The 21,541-nt window shown below is 37.6% G+C and overlaps 1 protein-coding gene across 2 annotated transcripts in view; it reads right to left on the bottom strand.

Moving 5' to 3' along the window:
* LOC144215626 (uncharacterized) overlaps positions 1–17,829 on the bottom strand; it is a 32,637-nt gene extending 14,808 nt beyond the window's left edge. For both annotated transcript variants that reach the window (XM_077744679.1, XM_077744680.1), the window contains exons 1-3: positions 17,588–17,829; positions 14,393–14,520; positions 180–261 (exon numbers count right to left, since the gene is read on the bottom strand). In XM_077744679.1, the coding sequence (XP_077600805.1) occupies positions 180–261; positions 14,393–14,520; positions 17,588–17,640 (263 nt within the window). In that variant the 5' untranslated portion in view covers positions 17,641–17,829. The remainder of the gene's footprint in view (positions 1–179; positions 262–14,392; positions 14,521–17,587) is intronic.
* Between the last annotated feature and the right edge of the window lie 3,712 nt (positions 17,830–21,541).

Genomic DNA, 21,541 nt, shown 5'->3' with positions numbered 1-21,541 from the left:
ACAGAGTTTCAATTGATCTTTAGTTATAGCTCTTTAGGCCCTATATCCTTTCATTAATTATGTATTTTAAGGCAAACACACCGCAAAACATAAGCTAACTCATTAAATTTTAAACATTTTTGTCATGCTCATAACCGGCCGCCGAACCCGTTTGTACAAGGAAAACAAATGAAACCTACCTGTATTGCTTTTGTACACCAGGGCTACTTCTCAGAGTTCTGGAAAATGTGCCACATGTTACGATCTCCCCCAAAGCAGAACCTAAACAAAAACAAATACTGTTTAGAGCTACCCTGGAGACTTATTAACAAATTAAGATTTTAGCACAGCCTGGGAAGATGAGGTTAAATTTTTGGGTGCAGACCAAATTATTCTTATGAAGTAAATAACAGTTTTTTTTTAGAATTTTAAAATGTAGGCAGGAATAAAAACAGCTTTCTATTGTCTTGTTGACATAATTGTGAAACTGTCTCTTGCTTTTAAAAAAATATATACATGAAAAGTTGGCCAAAGGATTTTTTCTCATTGGACTTTTGGGAACAAGGCAAGGTACACCTTTGACTGATTGGCAGTCAATTACAGGTCCCAGAAAGAGGAACAAGAATGTGAATTCACTGTCATGGAAAATCAATAGAACAAACATATCACGCATGCTTTTGAAATTTGGAACAAGACTTGAACAACGGAGAGAAAAAAGCCTTAGAATTACTAGGAGAGCAAAACTCCAGACAGTAAAATCATTATATGTCACCATCCCCAATAGGCAGAGCTTATTGTGCCTCTTACAAGCCCTGAATCACACTACTAAACTGTTTTTATTTAACTAAAGGGTTAAATTATTATTTTTTGGCTGGTTAAGAACAATATAACTATCTGAGGACACAAACCTATTTATATTAGTATTACAAAACCCAATGTGTACATTTTTTGTGTCATATTAAGATGAATCTTTAAATTATCATGGACTTTCGTAACAACACACTTGAGCAAATGTGATTATACAAAGTATATTGATTTGAAATACAGTTCAGTAATACATAATATTTGCATTTCCTCCAATGTATACTATTCAAATTTTCCAATCACATGTATGTGTTAGCATCGATTCATGTCAAATTTATACCATGTCATTATCTCATCCAAGGCACCATTTCCAATCATATAGCATCAATCTCTGGTTATATCTTATCTAATTATTTTGTTGAACAACTTTTGTATTACATAGGTACAGTGTCTGAAAAAAATGTTCAAAGACTAGTGCAGATGTCCACCATCCTCCAGAATTACACATATATAGAACCAAATACATAATCTCATCTTCTGTACGTTGTGCCTAACTGCAAAGGTAATTAGTCATAGTCGTGCATAAAAATGTGAAAAGTAACGAGGGGAATGACCCGAGGAGGTGCTAGCTCAGCAGTTAGGCATGGCTAGTTTGATTAGAATAACCTCATTAATGAATAACGCATTGCTCGGGGTGCATGTGTTTACGTTACACATGTAATTTGTGTGCACAGCCGTTTCTTTAGGTCCTTCAACAGGAAATGGGAGCAGTTTCAATGTTTTATGTCTGCAGCTGTAATGGCATGCCTTCACTTAAGTCTGGTTCGATGGCCGATTCTGCTCAAATGATGGCATTTAGAAGAACATTGCAAGTAGTAGTTTAAAAGTCCTGTCATTGATTGACTTTGCTCATTCAATCCCTGATGCCATTCCTAAGAAAAAGTACATTTTGACCCACAAAATGTTCTACTTTTGTTTAAATGGAAAGATTTACATTGCAAAGGATGGATATTTTAATTGATTAACTGATCATTAAGATCGATTGTTTAAAACTAATTGTGTCTTGAAGAAATAATAATACTGTATTCTGCTAATCTTGCAGAGGCACTCCATTCATTCATATACTAGTTGGCCAAGGAAAATGATGAGGTCTTAAGATAATTTATATTTGCATTGGGAGTAGAATTGTTGTGCTAGTAGGAGTCAATGAAAGACTTTGGCCTCTTTTGGATTACTTTTCTTTGAAGCCAGTAATGGATTGGAATGATTTCAAGTTGCCGTGCCAGGTTTTATAAGGCACTGGGGTCTGCAAGCTCAGATGAAGTCTTAGATATTAGATAACATCTCTCCAGTCTAAACCTGTATAAAATACCTTCATCTTTCCATCTTGGATTCCTTTCATTCCCTTTACACCAACCTTTTCCAAATTAGCAGATTGTAATGAATAATTATGTTGGTGTTAAAGAGACGGTCAAGGAGACCGTATGGTCGCCAGCTACTACAGAGAATGAGGTTCAATTAAAGGTAGACAGTGCCAGCCTCAGTTTGTGTGCGGTTTCCAAAGTAAAACATATTACATATACACTTATTCATGTATTTACAGAATGAATAAAGTAATCTAAGTCTGAAGGCACAGAATCTTTTAATATTTCTGAAGATACAATCATTATATGTCAAATATTTGAATTATTAACTTGACGTTTTTTATTTCATCAGTAAATGTCCAGGGTGTTTTTGTAGAGTGCTGTATTTGTATAGCTACTGTTTCAAATCTTCTAGTGTGGCCTTCTTATGCGAATTTACTCTGAGCACGCAGCCTCCATGTGTACATGCTAGACTCTATTATTGCGTCGTCTAAGCCGGGGTTTATCTGCTGCTCATTGAGGCGGGAACTGCACCAAGATGTCAGTCATCTAGTTGGCCAACCAAAACCTCTTTATTTGGACTGTCACTGGAACCCATTTGGAAGAGCGCAGATTTATTTGGGCTTGCTTATCTCTGCCGTCCAGTCAGGAATCACATAGCTGTACTTGTGTATATTTTCCACCCTCTGGACAAACTGAGGGTAAAGGGGCTCGCGAGGCTAAAACAGTCCTTTGTGAATATGTCACACAAATCTGCAGCATATGTCTGATAACGTAAAAATATAATCTACTGTGCTTCAGACAAAAAGACAACATTTTTCTGTTTAAACTGATTTGTTCATTGGGAATATAACTTCTGTTTGAGCACAGCGGTTTAAATTTGGACTGTTTTCTATATCCCATGATGGATAAGCGGTTCGGAAAATAAATGGGTGAATGTTCTCTTTTTTTGTTTAGGTCAACGGCTATGTTTATGTAAAGACAAAAGAGTACATAACATACTAAAGAAGATCATTGCAACACTCTTAAGAACCTCTTGAGGCCCAAAACAGATTTGACCGTCTTGAAAATATGAACGGGTTATTATTTTACTTCCCATGTTATTAAAGGTTATAAAAGGTTGTGCCTGATGGGTAAATTTTACGTTATGCAAATTACACTTCAATATTCTGTTGAATTTCTTGTTAGTCTGCCAGAAATGTCTGAGAGAGAAGGTCGCAAGGGTGCCAAAGGGGGAAAGAAAGCATGTTTCCATTTTAGCGGCGTGGCCTGAGTGAGTTTGCCACAGGCATGTATCAGGCCAGTTAAGAGGTTAGGCCTGGCAAGTCATTACTGTCAGAGCTAATGTAGAGAGATGAGGAGAGGGACCATGGAGGTAAGCAATCAGTAATGAATGAACACACTGCTAAATTCAACAATTACACGCCTATGTAAATGCAAGCATAACACAGCAATGCACACAGGCAGCTGCTTGGGCCTTAGGACAAGGTCCATCAAGTTATTTTACATGTTTGTAAGCTGTCGACAAAAGTGGTCACTTGGAAATTTGCCTTTCAGTGTGACAAAACAAGTACTGTGCTTTTTCTTAATTATGCTGTTAGGCTTTGCATGTTTGCACAAACTTGGTCTCAACTGTCCTCCAATCAAGATTGTTTACTGCTCTGACTCATGTTCTATCTCGCTCCCAGTATCCGAACAGATAGCGCCCACAAAGATTGAAATATGCGTCAGGGATCACTCTCAAGAATTCCACATGCCACAGTAAACTCTCATCTCTAATGAGTCATCACTCGCAAAAAGGAATAATAAAATAGGCAGTCTTTGCAATGAAAGGTCAGACCCTTAACGGCTCCAATGAGTATCATTTTGCCCTTTTTATTCTTTGGTTTCTTCCATTCTATAAGCCAAGGGGTCACTTGTGGTCACCATGTTTACGGGAGCAGTGCATGGAAGAAAACTATTAACAGTGATAACTAAACTATCGTTTTTAATTCAATATTGAAAACATGTATATTTTGTTTCTCTACAAAAAATATATTTTGCTAAGGCAGAAAAGCTTTCTTAGAAAACTGACTGCACCCCCTTAGTATTCAAATATTTTTTTCCAGGTATGCAGTCAACTCAGTGAAGTCCATCTTAAGCATTTTTTTAAAAAATCTCTTCACTTTAATTTCTTTACGTCAAGTTTGCCCCAAAGGCATCTGCCTACTTCTTGATTGTCTGTGTGAGTAAGAAATATGAGATATTACTTTGCTAGAATTGGATTACAGCAAAAAAGTGTTATTTCGAGCAGAAGTACTCAAGGGGGGAATAGATTTAAGGGATTTAATTCTGTCTTTGGCACAGGGAGTCATCTGTGGCCCTGGGTGAGGCAACTAAAACATGATGGAAACGTCTTTAAAGTAATATACTGCTGTCGTTGGGAATTTTAAGGCAGATATTTTTTTTAATGTTGCCTTCAATTCTTCTACGTGAAATGCTGTCAAGCCTTTCGATTGGCTGTAGAGGTCAAATCGTGATGTGGGCGACAAGTATTCCTGTAAATATTGGAACGTAATGCCAACTTTATATTATTGGCTTAACTTGTGGATCTTTCCTCTTCAATTAGAATGCCATTTCTAATTAAGCACAAATTTGATAGAGTCAGGAGAAGAAAAATGCAGCACAGAAAAGAGAGATAATATTTCTAAAGCGATATTAGACATATTTAATACAAACCACAGTGTAAGAAATAGTGGGAGTGAAGTATAACCCAAAACGTTAATAAATAGAATAGTGTACGTCGTTGAAAAGGAGGGATGAGGAGAGAGCAATAGCCAGTTGGTCCTTCATCCATCATCTGTTTAGCTTCGATGCCAGCTTGTTACTGAGGACATCAACTGATTAATATTCAGCAGTGGGTGGAAGCTATACAGGATTTCACATTTCCCCCTTTAGTTGACTTTGTGAATAAAACCTTCAAGTGCCTTGATGTCCACAATTTGTGTAAATGTTTTTCTCTGGTCTAAAAACGATGCTATTTCCAAAATGTCCATTTACCCGTATCTCAAATCAATGTTTCTCATAGAAAGGAATTAAATACAAATCAATTTGTTCTCATCTGCCAAAAAAGTGCCTACAGTACTCGTAGAGATCCATATATGAGGGAGAAGCGGCGAAAAATACTGAAATCATAAGCATTCTCTTGCATCTCAGCCACTTGGGTGTCTCATATCTGAAAATTTGTCTTGTGTCTCAAGGCAAATATTTTCTCTGAATTTTACCTATATCTCATTCCTCGTATTTCAGGGCACTCATATGTCATGTTATTACTGTATTTGCATTATAATTCAAATCATAGCCAAGAGAAGCAACATTGCTTTATGCCTTATGTTTTCAGCCTGATGAAACATGGTGGGCGGGATGATGTATTTTTTGACGTTTGCCTTGAATTTGCAAGGTAAACTGCTTATGAACTGAGGCGTCAGCACAGATGGCGGATAGATTGACGGACAGGGTCAATGGGGCTTTCATACGTGCATCGCTGGCGAACGCCATTTGTGACCAGCACTCAGCAGAAATGTCATATGGCCCTGGGAAAATGGCACAGCAGTCACTTTGAATTTTTTTCCACATATTTTCCATCATGTACTCTATTTCTTTTCTTTCGATCACACACAAATGCGGAGACACTGACATCAGCTGAGGCACATAGTTATGCTTTGGGGTAAAATACTTGTGTTGGCAACATTGGCGTCAACAGGCTTACAGGGTGTTGTTGTGACTCCTAACACGCTTTATATTGTGTGTGACACTTGTGTGCTCATAGCAGCTCGAAATATGTCACATATTTCAGGACTGTGTAAGCACACCTTTCTAAGGGATTTGACGCCACCTCTGCCAGCTCTGTTCTGTAATCATTTTGAGGGGTTGACCTTCTGGGCTCCCAATGGAGTAAAACCCCCCCGAAAATTCAAAACAAAGTAAAACATACAGTGTGCACAAAATAGGATGCAATCACAACATTGCTCCACCAAATAATTAACTCTAAAAGGATGTTATCTGCTGTATGATGCACCAATAACAAGCAATTATGCCGAGAAAAATACTAGAGCTGTGACTTGGAGTGTCGTAAGAAGAAAGCTGAGAGAAGCATAAAAACATTCAATTGTTAGCTTACCTGCCAAAACCCCATTCTCCACCCCTAAAAAAAACAAAAAAAAAAAAACAGTTATGTTTCTTTCCACCCGAGTGGTGCGATTATGTGGGTTTTATTGGTTGTACCAATGACAGGTACGACTATGTAATTGCTGCTCGTGACAAAATGCAACAGCAGCAGATTCAACTTACTTTTATTATGCCACATAGTTTTAATTTAAAGAACTGACTTTGTAGCCAAAGTTATACATCACTCATCACAAGTTTGTTCATCAGCCAAATAGTATTCATGTCCACACACAAATACAAAGATTGAATACCACATTTTTATTGTTCGAATGTTTCACATGACTTCTTGCTACTACAGTGCCATTTTTAGACCGTATAGTGAGAGAAGAGAGATCTTGAAGTACTACTTTCAGCCTCTCATCCCTGACATAAACTAGTGTGTAGCAGCCTTATGAGAGCATTGGTGCGATGGACTGGTGAGTTAGTGGTTCTTGTGCAGATGTAATTACTTTTTTTGCCAGTTAGACATAATAATCTTCTTTTACTGTGTGAAAAGTGTAAAATTGGCAGTTTAGAGAGAAGTGTATGAGCTGATATTTGTGCCATCAATTGCTATACTTAAATTGGAAATATTTGCTTGAAAAGGTGTAACAAAAACTGTAGCTGATGCAAATTGTGTTGTTTTTTTAAATAAATGTACTGAATTTGTTTAAAAAATATATTCAATTTTAGTTGAAACTAAATGTAACAATTTTAATTTTGATTGGATTTTTCAATTCACCTTTTTTATATTCAAATATCTTAATAGTAACCATGGAATGCATTGATTGGCCCCTAAAATGTAAACAAATTCATGACCCGATATTATACTAATCTGTTTTGCTTTAGATATCATTTTAAAACCGATCACAATCAAATGTCACTTTGCAAGCATTCTACAGAGCTTGTAGAAAAGGGTTTAGCATTAGGTAATGTGTTGACCCGCACAGTTTTGCACATATTTACAGCAATGGAGGCACAATATTTGGTGCATAAAACAATCAAACTGGCAAGCCAGCGATGCCGAGGAAGCTAGAGTTCTTCTAAATGCATTCAGCTGGCTTGTCTCAATTTTCAATTCCAGCATGAGGTAAATACACCGGCCAAACAGATGGAGATACGAGTGCTTAAATTGGACTTGGCTGTCCAAATATTACGACCTTAAACAAGCTTTTAGGGGTCATTGGGACTTCTGCTAAATCTTATTATTGGCAGCTTTGCACTTCATACCCCTCCTCAATTGGAGAAGTTCATACAAACAGACAACATTTACTGGGTGCACTTGTACACATTGCAGCCTAGTTAGTGTCCCAGAAAAAACAAACAAGATGTGGTGTGGCACCACATCTTGTTTGTTTTTTACAGCGCTGTATCCCTCTTGAGCCACAGTAAAATTCTATTCAGCCAAGCTCCACTTTCATATTTCTGATGCCATCTGAAGGCAAAGGTCAGCCATGCTGGCTATCAAAAACTCTATCAGGAACACAAAATTACATTTTGCCCGAGTCAGCTTAGCCTACAATGTTTAATATTGTCAACTAAACAGAGAAATAGAATCTGTTTGGATATTAAGACTTAATCTTAGGAAAACTTGCCCAGTTTGTGCAATTTGACACAATCATTTCACATTATCCTCAGAACCTTGCATTTTATTTTATATACCTTAAAGATTATAGCTTTAAGAATATTATTGTGAATTTATTTGAACCAGACTCTGGGAACATAGAACTACTTAATAATGAGAAATGTTAAATGGTTCTCTGCAGAATTGAACAGACAAATTCCACCTGTAATAAAACAAGAAACGACAAAGCGTGCTGTAAAAATGGAGATTTCTCACTGATCATCTGCACGCTTGGGGCTGAAGATAGTCTCAGGTGGCCATGAAAATGGCGCCGAGTACCTGGCTATCTAAAGATGTAATTCATCCAACTTTGCTCAAAAACTACCATAAATGGTCACACAGTACAGCCAACTGGGTTAGCGTTCTCCAGCCCTCCTCAACGTGCAAAATTTTTGCCATTGAAGCCCGAAATTAAGTTCACCTAATAAAAAGTATTCGAACTCAACTTCCATAGGCCAGCATAGCTAGAAATAACAGTGACCTTGAGAGTGCATTGCCTAGAGGTTTATTTTTATTATCTACGACACAACGGGTATAGTTTATGCTTCGTCAACATCCAGCTCAATCAAGTCTTGCTGTTTAGCACGCACCAACCAGAATAGAACAGCCACAATATCCAAGTATATTTAATTTGTTCACTCTTTCAGTACCGCCTATCCTCACAAAGATCACAGGGGTTGCTGGAGCCTATACCAGCCAACTATGGGCAGCATGTAGCGGACAACCAAATTGGTGGCCAGACAATCGCAGGGCACCAAAGGAGATGGACAACCATTCATGCTCACACTATACCTATGGGCAATTTAGAGTGTTCAACCAGCCTACCCTGTGTGTGCTTGTGTGAAAATGTGTCTTCCGAAATCCAACACACACATTAGCTACCTTTTCCATATGTTCGCTTAGAGTCCTATTGCAGCAAAGGAGATGCTACTGGCTTTCAGTCTGTTGCCGTGGCACATTTCCCAATGTGAGATGAATACAATTGCACAAGTATATGAGGCTTAATGATGTAAGGTGAGGCTTCAAAAGACCATGCATGCTGAGGCTGCTTTCTGTGGACCTGATAAAAGCAGACTGCTTCAATAAAAGGAAGATACTGGTGATAGAGCACCCTTTGGTACAGATGCTGATGAAGAGCCACTGATATTTTCTCTTCAATAACGCCTGAAGAAAACACCATAATCACAGTCTTATTACTTCAAGATATTTGATATACCATACTTTTATTATCTTGCAAGAATTGCACATGCTGCTGTCTAAGGCCTTTAGACTTATTTGTTCAACAAGCTTTTCGATGAATGTCAAAAAGGGAACATATCGCATCATGTTTTTCCCCCTTTCTCTCCGTTGTTTTCTTCCCCACATGGACTTTTTGCTACTTGTTCCTTCTGTTTTCAGAGACATGTATCTAGTATTGAAGCATAATTTGAAGGAGGGAAAATCAATATTGGACATTAGGCTCTTACTTGGGGTCAGACAAGGCCATTCTATCTGTAATGTGTTGAGAAATTAGATGGACGGCTGATAATGAAATGACATTCCTTCACTATAAACAGGTGGGTGACATACAAGCCTTGTGTTTTGATATGTTTGATATTTTGACTTGTCCCAAACATGTGTGCAGAGGCTTTTATATCTATATTGATATCTATATCTATACCTTTATATATATATATCTATATCTATATAAAGATCTATATCTTTATCTATATATATATATGGCATACATGACTTTACTTGGTCCATAAGTAGCCTAATTACCATATTCATTACTCGTTCTTTCAACTTTCCCCCATGAAATATGATCAGTAATGGAAAGGTTGTCAGGTCCAAACTACTGGCTGTCACAACACGCTAAATCACTGGACCATCAGTTATCTAAATTTTGACCCTTAAATTTTATTTTAAAAAAAATTGTGAGGCATCGGAGATGGCCTCAAATCATTTGCAGAAGTTTTTTTTCTAATGTAAGAATTGGAATGGTTATCATTTCACGTTCCAATTAACTTGCCTCATAAGGGGGATAATTCATTGCCACAAAATCCAACGTGGTCTCTACTGGGAAAAAAAAGTCTGTCTTGAGACATGGAACATCGATTGTGCTTTCCATTCTGTCAAGGGCATTTCAGAAGGGTGCAATCACAGAAGCAGGAAATTCAGTTTGAAATGAGTAATAACCTGCAGAATGCTATAAATCATGGCCCCTAAAGTCCACTCCTCTTCCATTCAAGCGGACACACACACAGAGAAACATGTTCTCAAGGGAATTTAAAGTTAAGCGCTATTACGATCCAACTGCTGAATTATAACAATAACATGTCTTCTCAACTCCAAAAACTACTGAGGCTCAATTCACAAACAAACCAGGTGATGATAAAATATTATCTTGTATTAAAACATAATCCATTTGCCAATTGTTTTGTGAGATTAGGCTTACTTTTGTATCTTTTATTGCATTTTACATACCAACCGCACCATGGAAGTCCAGACTTGCTAACCACATATTTTATTTATTTTTTGTCAGATAACATTTTTGGTCAGGGTTTCGATGTTTGTTAATCAGTAAACTATCTTATAATGGTGTTTATCTATTAAAATGTACCTTATTTATCAAGTAATTAATTGCAATTATGTAAAAGCAACTATACTGCTCATTAAATTCTCTTATTTTCCTTGTATTGTTGACACATCACACAAATCGGATGGTGGATTCTAAATAGGCATTTTCATTCAACATTAATGAATGTTTATATATAAATGTTAGTTATTGCGGTGCCTTGTTTGGTAGGCTTTTTCTTTGTTTAACTATATCACTCCAAAACAAAGTATCATTGGGAGCACTTTTAGTTCTACATGAAAAAAGACATGAATATTTTGTGACTATTTAACAGTGAATATGCAGGGAACTGTTATACTTAAATAGAAAATCCCACAAGATGTTGGAGGGTGAGCTTAAACGCCTCAATGGTCACACATTTTCTGTGTTGCCTTCGTTTAATTAACGTCAGAGCAAAGTCATTAACATGTAGCGACTTTTGTAATTGACTCTGTTTTCCTGTTAACTTTTCAGACTGGAAACTGGAAAGCAGCAGTCAATTTCAGAGAAACTGCCAATGGAATGATCACTGATCAGAATCAATAACATGCACACCCACTTAGTTGAAGTGCTTATTGAACAGCTTGAAAAACCTGGCCAAAAAAGTACTTTCATTAATAACAAAAAAGGGAGCATCTGCACCACCCACCCGCATCTGACACACCCTTTGTTGTAGTCACAAACCCAGAATAGAGTGACTGTGGTTGGGATTTCTGCAATTACTCTTTCCGGTAGCGGTGACTGTAATTGCTTTTCCTCCCTCACACGATGATGATCATCATCCCTTCCCTGTCATTCGCAGTGGCTATAAATATTAAACACCACCTCTCAATGTGGGCTTAATTGGGAATAAAGCATCCATGTAGCCATAACCAAGGAAACAATGAATGCAAGAGTGAGACGCATGGAACTGATTTTGTTGCGGTTTCCGAGCAGTGTTTATGATTTTCACACGGAGACGCGATGGGGACTCCCTTGGGTTTCCGCAATAAAAGATCAAGATGATTCATTGAGTTTGATAGAACCGCTTTCCCAAATTTAACATGTTATGTCTCAACATTCCTTTATGCAACTAAAATTTTTTGCAATTTATTTTCCTCCTCAAAAGATTTGAGCAATTGTTTTATGGAATGGTTAAAAGTTTCTCCTCAAAATGTGGCTTGCAGAGAAAGTATGTAGTCAGCAGTGCTGAAACCGTCATTCTCTCCTTTCCTGCAGTCAATTTAGCAACGTTGCAATATACAGTGGGGCAAATGAGTATTTCGTCAACCACCAATTGTGCAAGGTTTCCTACTTGGAAATATTACAGAGGCCTGTAATTGTTAACATGAGTAAACCTCAACCATGAGAGATAGAATGTGGGAAAAAAACTGAAAATCACATTGATTTTTAAAGAATTTATTTCCAAATAAGAGTGGAAAATAAGTATTTAGTCACCTACAAACAAGCAAGCTTTCTGGCATTCAAAGAAGTCTAACTTCTAATAAGGCTTAATGAGGTCTCCACACATTACCTGTATTACCTGCTGATGTCACAGATAAAACCATCCTAAGACCCAAGGGCCCTCTTTGTTCACAGCATTTTTCTGAATCAAAAACATTTTCCTCAATTGACGATCGTTTTGGAATTTGGGCTACTTTTAAAGCAACCTTTTTCTTCAAGAAATATAGAGGACTCTATGCAATCCCATAACTATGCAGTTTTAAGAGAGAACAAGGCACAATTGCGGAGTAGAATTCAAATTCAAACAAGATTGAAGGTTGATTATTTTCTGTTCGGTAACACATTTTTTCACATTTTTTCCACACTGAATATAACACCCTAACCCTAATACACGAAGACCGAATTAGCAACTTTAAAGAGTATGTGTGGGCTGGAATGAAGACTAATCCTGATTGCATATGTGACAACATGGTTGATCCTCAGACTTTACCATTCTTGTTTAACTTTTTCAACCCAGTAGACGTGAAATACTAAACCTCTGTGCCAGGGTTTAATCTACAGCTGTAAGAATGCTTAGTGAATTTTGGAGGCGTTGGTTAAATAATAATTACTAAATTGGCAAACACACTTAAAAACCATTAGGGTGGAGACGTAATCACTGCAGTAACTTTAATCATGTGGGTAGCTCTCCTTTTGTATATCCCCCATGTCCCCCACCTTACACCATATTCAATTAAATTTCCAGCAAAAGTCACTTAAAACTAAATTCTAATTGAAATGGTGAAGTTTCACTTCCACTGTTGGTATATAGTATACTCTATTCTGTGGTGCTGTTAATGTGAGATTTTTTTTCTTACAGCAATAAAAGAATAGTTCTATTTTTATCAGTATTTGCAAGATCACATAAAATGGCACACAATCAGAATTAGTGCCTTAACAGCATTCTCAAAATGCCATTTATATTAAACCCCTTAATCACTTGCACTGCTTTAGAATACAAGTAACAATATATTAACCCTAGACAGCAAACACCTTTATTTCACCAAGAAAACGTTTGTTTATTAGGCTCGCTATAGGCCAAGACAACAAACAATACGTTTTTATTACCAGAACACTTATTAAAGAACTTTGGAAAATGCATTGATTCATTTAGCCTGACGGCCTTTGGGAAGTGAATACTCTGAAAAGTGCAGCTATTAGTGTTTATTACAACCCTCAAATCATTGGGATTAATTTGACAGAAAACTTATCCAGTTTTTTTTCTGAGCAAGCACCTTATTTTATTTTTAAGACATCCTTTCAAGGTGTACAAGTCGTTTTCTGTTCATTTCTTGTAATGCACAGAGTGGTTTTATTGTCGAATTACAATATCATGGTACTAATCCTAAAACTGTATCGACAAAGTTTGCCAGTTGGAAGCTTAGCCATCAACAATGGAGAGGAGTGTGACACTTAAATGGCTGAAGGAGAGTGTGCATGTGTACTGTCGAGGGGGAAATCAAAGGTGTGGGATATGAATCAATCGTTGTAAAGGTAAGAGATCATTTTCGGGTTAGCTCTCACTGTCAGTATGTTTGCAATATAGCTACCATTCCAAGCCTACAACTTCTTAGTCTCGAGTAAAACCATATAGCATAATACTTCTATAAGATCTGTAACAAATTAGAAATGAAGATAAATATTTTGAACATGATTTTCCACCAAAATTTAATCTGATAGCTATATACTACATAATGACTTAACAGTCATAAATGCAAACTACCAGTAAAGCCATTCACAATCTAGCAAAGGCATAAAAATCATAAGACTTTAGTGCAAGCAAATGGTTCCAATAAACATTCCATAGGAAAGAAAAAAAAAATCATACATGACATTCTTATTTGGTCCTCCTCTCTTGCCTCATACATCACATAACCATGACCTGTCAGACCTGGGAGGCTGACTTTTTCCAGGATAGAAAAACTCGCAGAGGAAGTGAACAAATCTGATGTCTTGAAAGTAACATGCCAATCGGAGTCTGGTCACGTTCCCAACCATAACTGACTGAAAATGATCTAATGTCTATTCCAGATGCAGAGACTGACCATCGGTTAAGGGTCAGAGAGGAGAATGGGGGGGCCATTGATCATGTTTAGACCTAAAGTGACGGGCAGTCACTTGAGGGGAACCTCTTTATGCGCGAGACATAACTGCTCCCTTACCTGCAAGACCACCATGATAGAAAAAAAAAGACAAGACAATTCCATCCCTTAGATGATATACCGTGCTATTTGTAATTCGACAATATAGTTAATATAGTTAGTTGAACTATTTGCTGGCCTCACAGTTCTGAGATTAATGGAGGGTTCAATCCCTTGTGTTTTTTAACATTCTTGCGTGGAGTTTGCACGTTCTTACCTTGCCTGCACGGGTTTTCTCTAGGTACTCCTGTTTCCTCCCACATCCCCAAAAACTGCACATGGTTAGCAACCAATTCAATTTGCCCCACCAGTCGGGTTGGCTGAGCTCTTGTACATCTGTAAATCCTGTGAGAACAAGCAGTACAGGGAATTAATGAATTAACTGTGAACTGCACTTATTTCTCTTATTAAATAATAATACTAATTATTATTAGATATCTTAACTGAACTCAACACAGATTTTAATCTTTTTTTTTTAATCAACAGTGAAGGACACATCCTGAGCTCCCCAGAAAAATGTGAATCCCCAGCGGTTATGACCGGCGTATACCAACTAAAATTGTCTGCCGCTACACCAAGGCTAGGGCAATGAAAATGTTCCAGTCACCCACAGATTGTTGCAATCAGGCACATCATTACAGCCACAGCAAATGTCTCCTTGTGAGACGGAGTACGCCACATTTAAAAGTCAGTGGAGCTACCATAATTGGAGGTGATTTAAGACAGCAGTGAACACTCCCATAGTGGTGCAGCAATAGCAGATCTGTGGGGTTATGTCCCTCCACTCGGTATAGAGATGCTTGCTACCTTGCATTTATGCTACTGAAGAAAAACCAAATTCCTTTGTGACTCATTCATTCATTTTCTGAACTGCTTATCCTCACCAGAGTCGCAGGGTGGGGTTGTTTTTAAAAAAAAAAAACTGTCAAAAACAAACTGTAGTTTTTGACTCAATTAACTGATGTACAAAACTATTAAATTAATTGGAACATTTTACTTTTCTTAGTGGGGTACTGAAAATACATGTCATCTTCCAGCTGCTACTTGCATGGCGTGTTTGTTCAAACCATTCTTATCTTTTTAGCCAAGATTAAAAATAATGCTAAAAAAATTGAGGCATTTTTGAAGTGCAGAGTAATCTTGCAGCCCATCCTCTTTGATACTTATCACAGCGTGGAAGCATGTTTCCAGTTAAATCAAGCCAGGAAGGTGAAAATAAAGGTTGAAAAAGTGGTCGTGAGAGTTTTGAGTTCAGAGGACCAGACATTTAGAGAAGAAACCAGATCAAATAAATACTGCAAGAGAATAACAATCATCTTCATTTTCCCGTGGAAATACAGGAAACGAGCATCTCATCACAGCTCGTGAGATGTTATCATTCATTTTTCCATTTCACAATTCTTTATTGACCACGGGGATATGGCAATTCAGAAATTTCATAACTTTACTGTAGATGTCAATCAAAGCAGATTTCAGCAGATTTTCACACAAGCTATGTCAAACTTGCGTAGAAAATCTAATGTTTTATTTAGGACATCAATAATGCTGAACTGAAGGGGAAAAACTCTGAGGAGACAAAGTTGGATGCTTGTTGCTTTGACTTGTATTGAAGCAGGAGAGAGAAAGGCTCACTGAAACAACTAAGAAAATAGATCCCTTCTACCTCACGGGGGAGACACAAGCATGACTTCATATCATCCTCTCCCACAGCCTTGTACAAGCTGAACATTGTTTTAAGACAAATTGTGTGTAAAAAAAAAACAACAACTACATTTAGCTTAGATAACCGCAAGGCACAGTGACTGAGAATTTGGATTATTTTTAAAATGGAGGCATTTTTTTTCTCGTAAAGGATTTACACTTACAGTTAGGCCACATTCTGAAAAGAATTCCAAGAGCATTAAATTTTTTTGTGCCAACAAAAACCATCAAAACAATCTAATAGAGGCGCCATTCCTTAAAACCAATTTCTGTCAGTGATGCTTCTCAAAATGATTTAAGTGGAAGACATCAATTTCATCTAAATTCTGCTTCCCTCCGCACTTCCTGCGTCCTCTCAGATAGATTGTGATGACAGAACGAGGCGGGGGTGCCTAACTCAATCGGGCGTCTTCGGTTGAGGTCAGTGCCACAGGCTGCCATCACGCCACCTCAAATGACAATAGATGACACTAATAGCAAACGCGACCAGAAAGAGTTATCCGATTAGGGTCCCAATGAAGCTGTGACATATTACTACTGGCTAAACACTACGATGGCAGATGTTGCTGATTGCGGTGAGTTTTACTGCAGTTTTATAGCTTCATCTTTGGATTTTGCCAAACCTAGCTGGCCTTCAGCATACTCTACCTTCTTGAATTCTTCCTTCCAACACATTTTCCCCTTATGTCTTTTGTTCTTTATATTGTGCCCCACCTAAAAGCCCATGTGCACTTGATAAAGATCTTTCCAGTCTTTCTTAATTTGTCGACAGCCCCTAAGCAGCTCCAGCTCGGCCCTCAGCTGCCTTCTATTTTATTGTGCAGGTTGTAATCAAAGCCAGGTCTAAAACGGTCACGCACGTCTCTCATGACCTTTTAATATGGTTCCCATTGAGCATTGCTAGATTGAGGAGTGGTAAAAGTATTCCTCTGCGAGAAAGTCAAATGTTACACCAACAGGGATTTTTAATTATGGTTGAAAAAGTTTTTAGACTACATAGCAACTCGGCTGAACAGTGCTCTATTTTTTTATTCAATAGAGAAAATATAAAAAATAAGGAGAACATTTATACTGTTCAAAGTTGGGTGGGATAGTCTACAGTAACCCTGCGACTTGAGGATGAACGTAACAGATAATGAATGAACCATTAAAAAATGTTTAACATGCTTTGCTTGATATCATTTTCTCATAAGTGTCATCTAAATAATGTTATCGTTAGAGTATAACTGACTACAGTACTGTATTGGGCCATTAAATACACACAATTTACAATATTAGAGCACTCTAACCACTAGTGTGAAAGCCAAGGATTGCAGCTCTTACAGCTAGAGTGCTTACATAAAAAAAACACCAGCATGTACAGTGGTGTTCAAAACTATTGTGTATCATCTATTGTGACTAAACAAATGAAATCATGTTTTCAGTATATTTCTTGCTATATATCAAAAACATTTGTTGTTTGCTTTTATTGCTTTGCAGTGGAGTCTCAGAAAACCAAAAATACCATTCTTCATTGTATAAGCTCTTTGGAAATGGGTGGGTTCAAAGAAATAACAGTGTGCTGTTGTCTCTCTCTCTACAAAATCAAAATTATTGATGTCCAAACAACAACTGCTTCGCATCAGTATTACATCGAGTCAACTGACTTGTGGCATTTTTGAACTATTATTTATCTCTAAGATTCATTAACAACATTTCAAAATTAACTTACAAATAGCTGATCATTGACTTCCCCTTTGCCATTCTGGTAACCTTGCAATCCATTTTGAAGGGGTTTTCTGCCAGGTGTCTCTTGTTTTGCAAGTTATTTTAAGGCATTTTACTTGAACAGCCTTTAATTTTTTCACCTCTTTATAAGCTTCCCCCTTCTCCCATCAACCTTTTAATCAAAGAGTCACATTCTTCTGAAAAATGTGTTGAACAACCCTTTTTCCTCAGGCTTTCTAGAACAAATGCATGGATTCAGCCTTTAATAAGGGGCACCTGAGTGACACCTGTTTTTTACAAAATTGCTGAACTCACTGATTGAATGTCACACCCACTTTTTTTTACACACCCCGTTGAGCAAATTGGCCAATTAAGAGTGTTAGAGCATGAATGCTGGATCTTGTCAGTTTTTTTGAGAATGTACTACACCCACTGGTAACCTATTTTACATGATCTCATATTCTGAAACGCTTTTTCCTTATTAGGGTCACGACGGGTCCTGCCATTCCCAGCTGTCTTCGGGCCAGAAGTGGGGGACACGGAGACGGATAACCATGGACACTCACAAGGGGCAATTTAGAGTGTCCAATCAGCCTACCATGCATGTTTTTGGAATGTGGGAAGAAACAAGAGTACCTGGAGGAGAGCCACACAGGCCCTGGGAGAACATGCAAACAATTCAATAAATTAATTTGCAGGGCAGTCACGTTCTACATATCCTTAGTTGTTGTCTGATATTGTGAAGGTGAAATTTTCAGATATTCAACACACTAGGAATGAAAGGCTTATGGGTTCATCTTGTCTTCTGTGAGTAGATTAAAATGCTCGAGTGGTGGTAGAAAGAATGATTTGTAATTTGCCTTATGGAGAAGAAGCACAAAAAGAGCTTGGTCGGAAACCTATGTTTTATATGTATGTCAAAAAGGAGGGCGCTTAAAAAAAAGATCATTAAATAGTCTATGTACTTTTTATTGCACTGTGCTGTTTCATTTAAGTTGGCAACATTTAATTTGGCACCACCGTAGTTTGTAATAAACCGTAATAGATGTGATGCTGAAATGAGCGTTTGTGATTATATAGAAAACAGTAAAAGTACTTTTCGCATTTACTGTGAACATAATTTCCAACAGACAGGTCATTTGTAGCTTTCTAATCAGTTCACAGGAACAGGGCTCATTTGGGGGTTCCTTCAAATTCTTCTACATTGAATTCAAATTAAGTTATCTTAGCATGAAATGTAGTAATGCCAAACACACTCCTTTTTCCCCCTATAAGACATTAAATGTCTCTATACAATTCAACTAAAATGGTAAAATTTAGAGGTAGCAAAGTATTTGCTATAAATCACATTGTGGTCTGGGGTCCTGGGTTCAAATCCAGGTCTCATCCACCTGTGTGGAGTTTGCATGTTCTCTCCGGGCCTGCGTGGGTTTCCTCCGGGTACTCTGGTTTCCTCCCACATTCCAAAAACATGCATGGTAGGCAGATTGGACATCCTAAATTGAGCCTAGGTATGAGCGCGAGTGTGCATGGTTGTCCGTCTCCTTGTGCCCTGCGATCGGCTGGCCACCGGTTCAGGGTGTCCTCCGCCTCTGGCCTGGAGACAGCTGGGATTGGCCCCAGCACCCCTCGCGACCCTAATGAGGATTAAAGCGGTTCAAAAATGAGAGAGAGAGAGGGGAAATTCTTTAAACTTGTCCAATGAAGCAGTCATTGGTAAAATCAAGCGCTAACAGGCATTTTCTTTTCTCTAAATTGGAAGGATAATATAGCTGACCTAAACTAATGTTGTTAACTAATTGGTTGTGCAGCTCGAAGAGATTATTTAGGTAACCTTTGCACTTTCCATTTTGCTCGTCTTTTTGTTCCCGGTCTCTGAATACAATGTTTTTCTTTAACATCACTGGTAGCTTTAGCCCAATTTGGCCAATGAATCATATTTGATAAACACATTTTCAGCAATGGGATTTAGTTTATATCACGGAAAAACAATATCACTTTCTGCGCGTTGGGCCAACACATGACTGTCAACTTATGTACTGCACAAAAGTCACTCTAGCTTTTATTAGTTAATGATGTTTTCCATAACAGTCAAACCATAGTATTCATGTCAGCCATGTCTGGTCGGAGGTCTGTGCACAACTGAGTGATATGATGCTCATTATAACAATGGTTAAAAAGCTAATCTTAGATTGCCCAAGACTTGCACTCCTAGTTTAATCTAATATAGTGCCCATTGTCTTTTCTTCTTGTCTTTCATGTTTTCCATTGCAGCCTGTGTATACACCACTTTTGTTTTTCTTTTGCAAACAATGCTTTACTATCTGTAAACACAATCATTGCATGCTCACTATTTAAGGGGAGCTTGCTGATTGTTTGCGGAAGGCTTGTTTTTTATTGTTTAGTCTGCATTGTCTCACTCATTCTCTACAATGCAACAGAGTCCTAATTAAGACTTCATGTTTTTCACTATACTTCTTTCCTGTCTTTTGCTATTAATATTAAATTGCCCTGGGATGGAAATGCAGGTGCATTATTTAAAGCAACATATTAATCATTGTGCAGCTGAGACAACCCCAGGTATTTATTTTAGGAGTCCCCAATTTGCATTCACAGAAACACTACGTTGAATGGTGCAAGGTACCAAAGCATTAGTATTCTATTTACAGCCTGTGTCAAAGATATGCTACAAATATTCTCAAAAGGCAATTTGATTTGCAATTCAGGTCCATTTCCGCACCTAAAAAGACAATTTATTGTCTCCAGGTTGAAGGAAATGTCGTCTTTGTTGGAGAAAAGTACTCTACGTGACAAAGGATTTTTCACCAGAGCGCTACAGATCAATAGCATTTTCTGTTCTTTTATGAACTTAGGCAGAGAGACAAGACAAAGGGATTTTCTTACTCTCTAGTGGACCGTTTCACATTTGACTGTCAGCTTGTACTAGACATCAAACCTTGATTTAAATATGAATGTAAGTCAGATCTATCAAGTGTTTTGTCATTTGCCTGAAACAAATTGCTGAGGAATTAGTATTACATGAAACTCCATGTGCTTCTACTACCCTCCTCACAAAAGGATAGTTGAGTTTAAATATTTACAGTCCATAGTGTTTACCTGCAACCCTAATTAGAAAATTGTGTCTTCGGAGTCAAATAATTAAATTGAATATCCAAGCTTTTTATCCGTTTGCTAGTCTGTCCATTTAGACATCCATGTAATCAGTTTTCAAATCGTTATGGTCATCTCCAGGCAATGACTTCACCTAATTACTGATAATAACCTTCCAAGTTAAAAGTTTCATTAACACTGTATATTAATTATTGGAATAATTTGGAAGTAGAATTTTTTTTCCCCCTCCAAATTAGTCACCACCTATTAAATGAGTATTTGCCACAGTCCATTAAATATAATTAGCTGTTTTATTAAGTGTTATCTCTTGTTCTGTGACCTTTTGGTCACTGAACTGTTACTGAACTCAGAACGGAATCAGTTTAAGGACAACTTCAGAAGGGAATGTAGTAATTAAAAATAAGAATGATTTATGTTCATATTGGATTTTTTGAGGGGGTCGGGCGTTTAACTGTCAGTTGAGACCAGAGCAGCAGGCTCTCTTGAAAAGCTTCATGATTATCATCGTTTTTATGTATTAAGTAATGCCTCTTTAGTGAGCCCAACACCAACCAAAAAAATAAATAATATTTGCATTTTCGGTTAAAAATGCATGGATTTTACTCGTTTTGTCTCAATGGGCCAAACCTGCAAAGGTAAAATAATAATTGATTCATTCATTTTCTGAACTGCTTATCCTCACTCGGTTAGTGTTGGAGCCTATCCCAGCTGACTTCGGGTCAGAGGCGGGTGACACCCTGAATTAGTGGTCAGCCAAGGGGACAAGGGCACAAGGAGACGGACAACTATTCACACTCACACTCATACCTAAGAGTTAAGAGTGTTC

This window comes from Stigmatopora nigra, chromosome 22, assembly GCF_051989575.1.
Source record: "Stigmatopora nigra isolate UIUO_SnigA chromosome 22, RoL_Snig_1.1, whole genome shotgun sequence".
Lineage (NCBI taxonomy): Eukaryota > Metazoa > Chordata > Actinopteri > Syngnathiformes > Syngnathidae > Stigmatopora > Stigmatopora nigra.
Note: the sequence above shows the minus strand (reverse complement) of the source record. Positions and strands in the feature narration are given on the sequence as shown.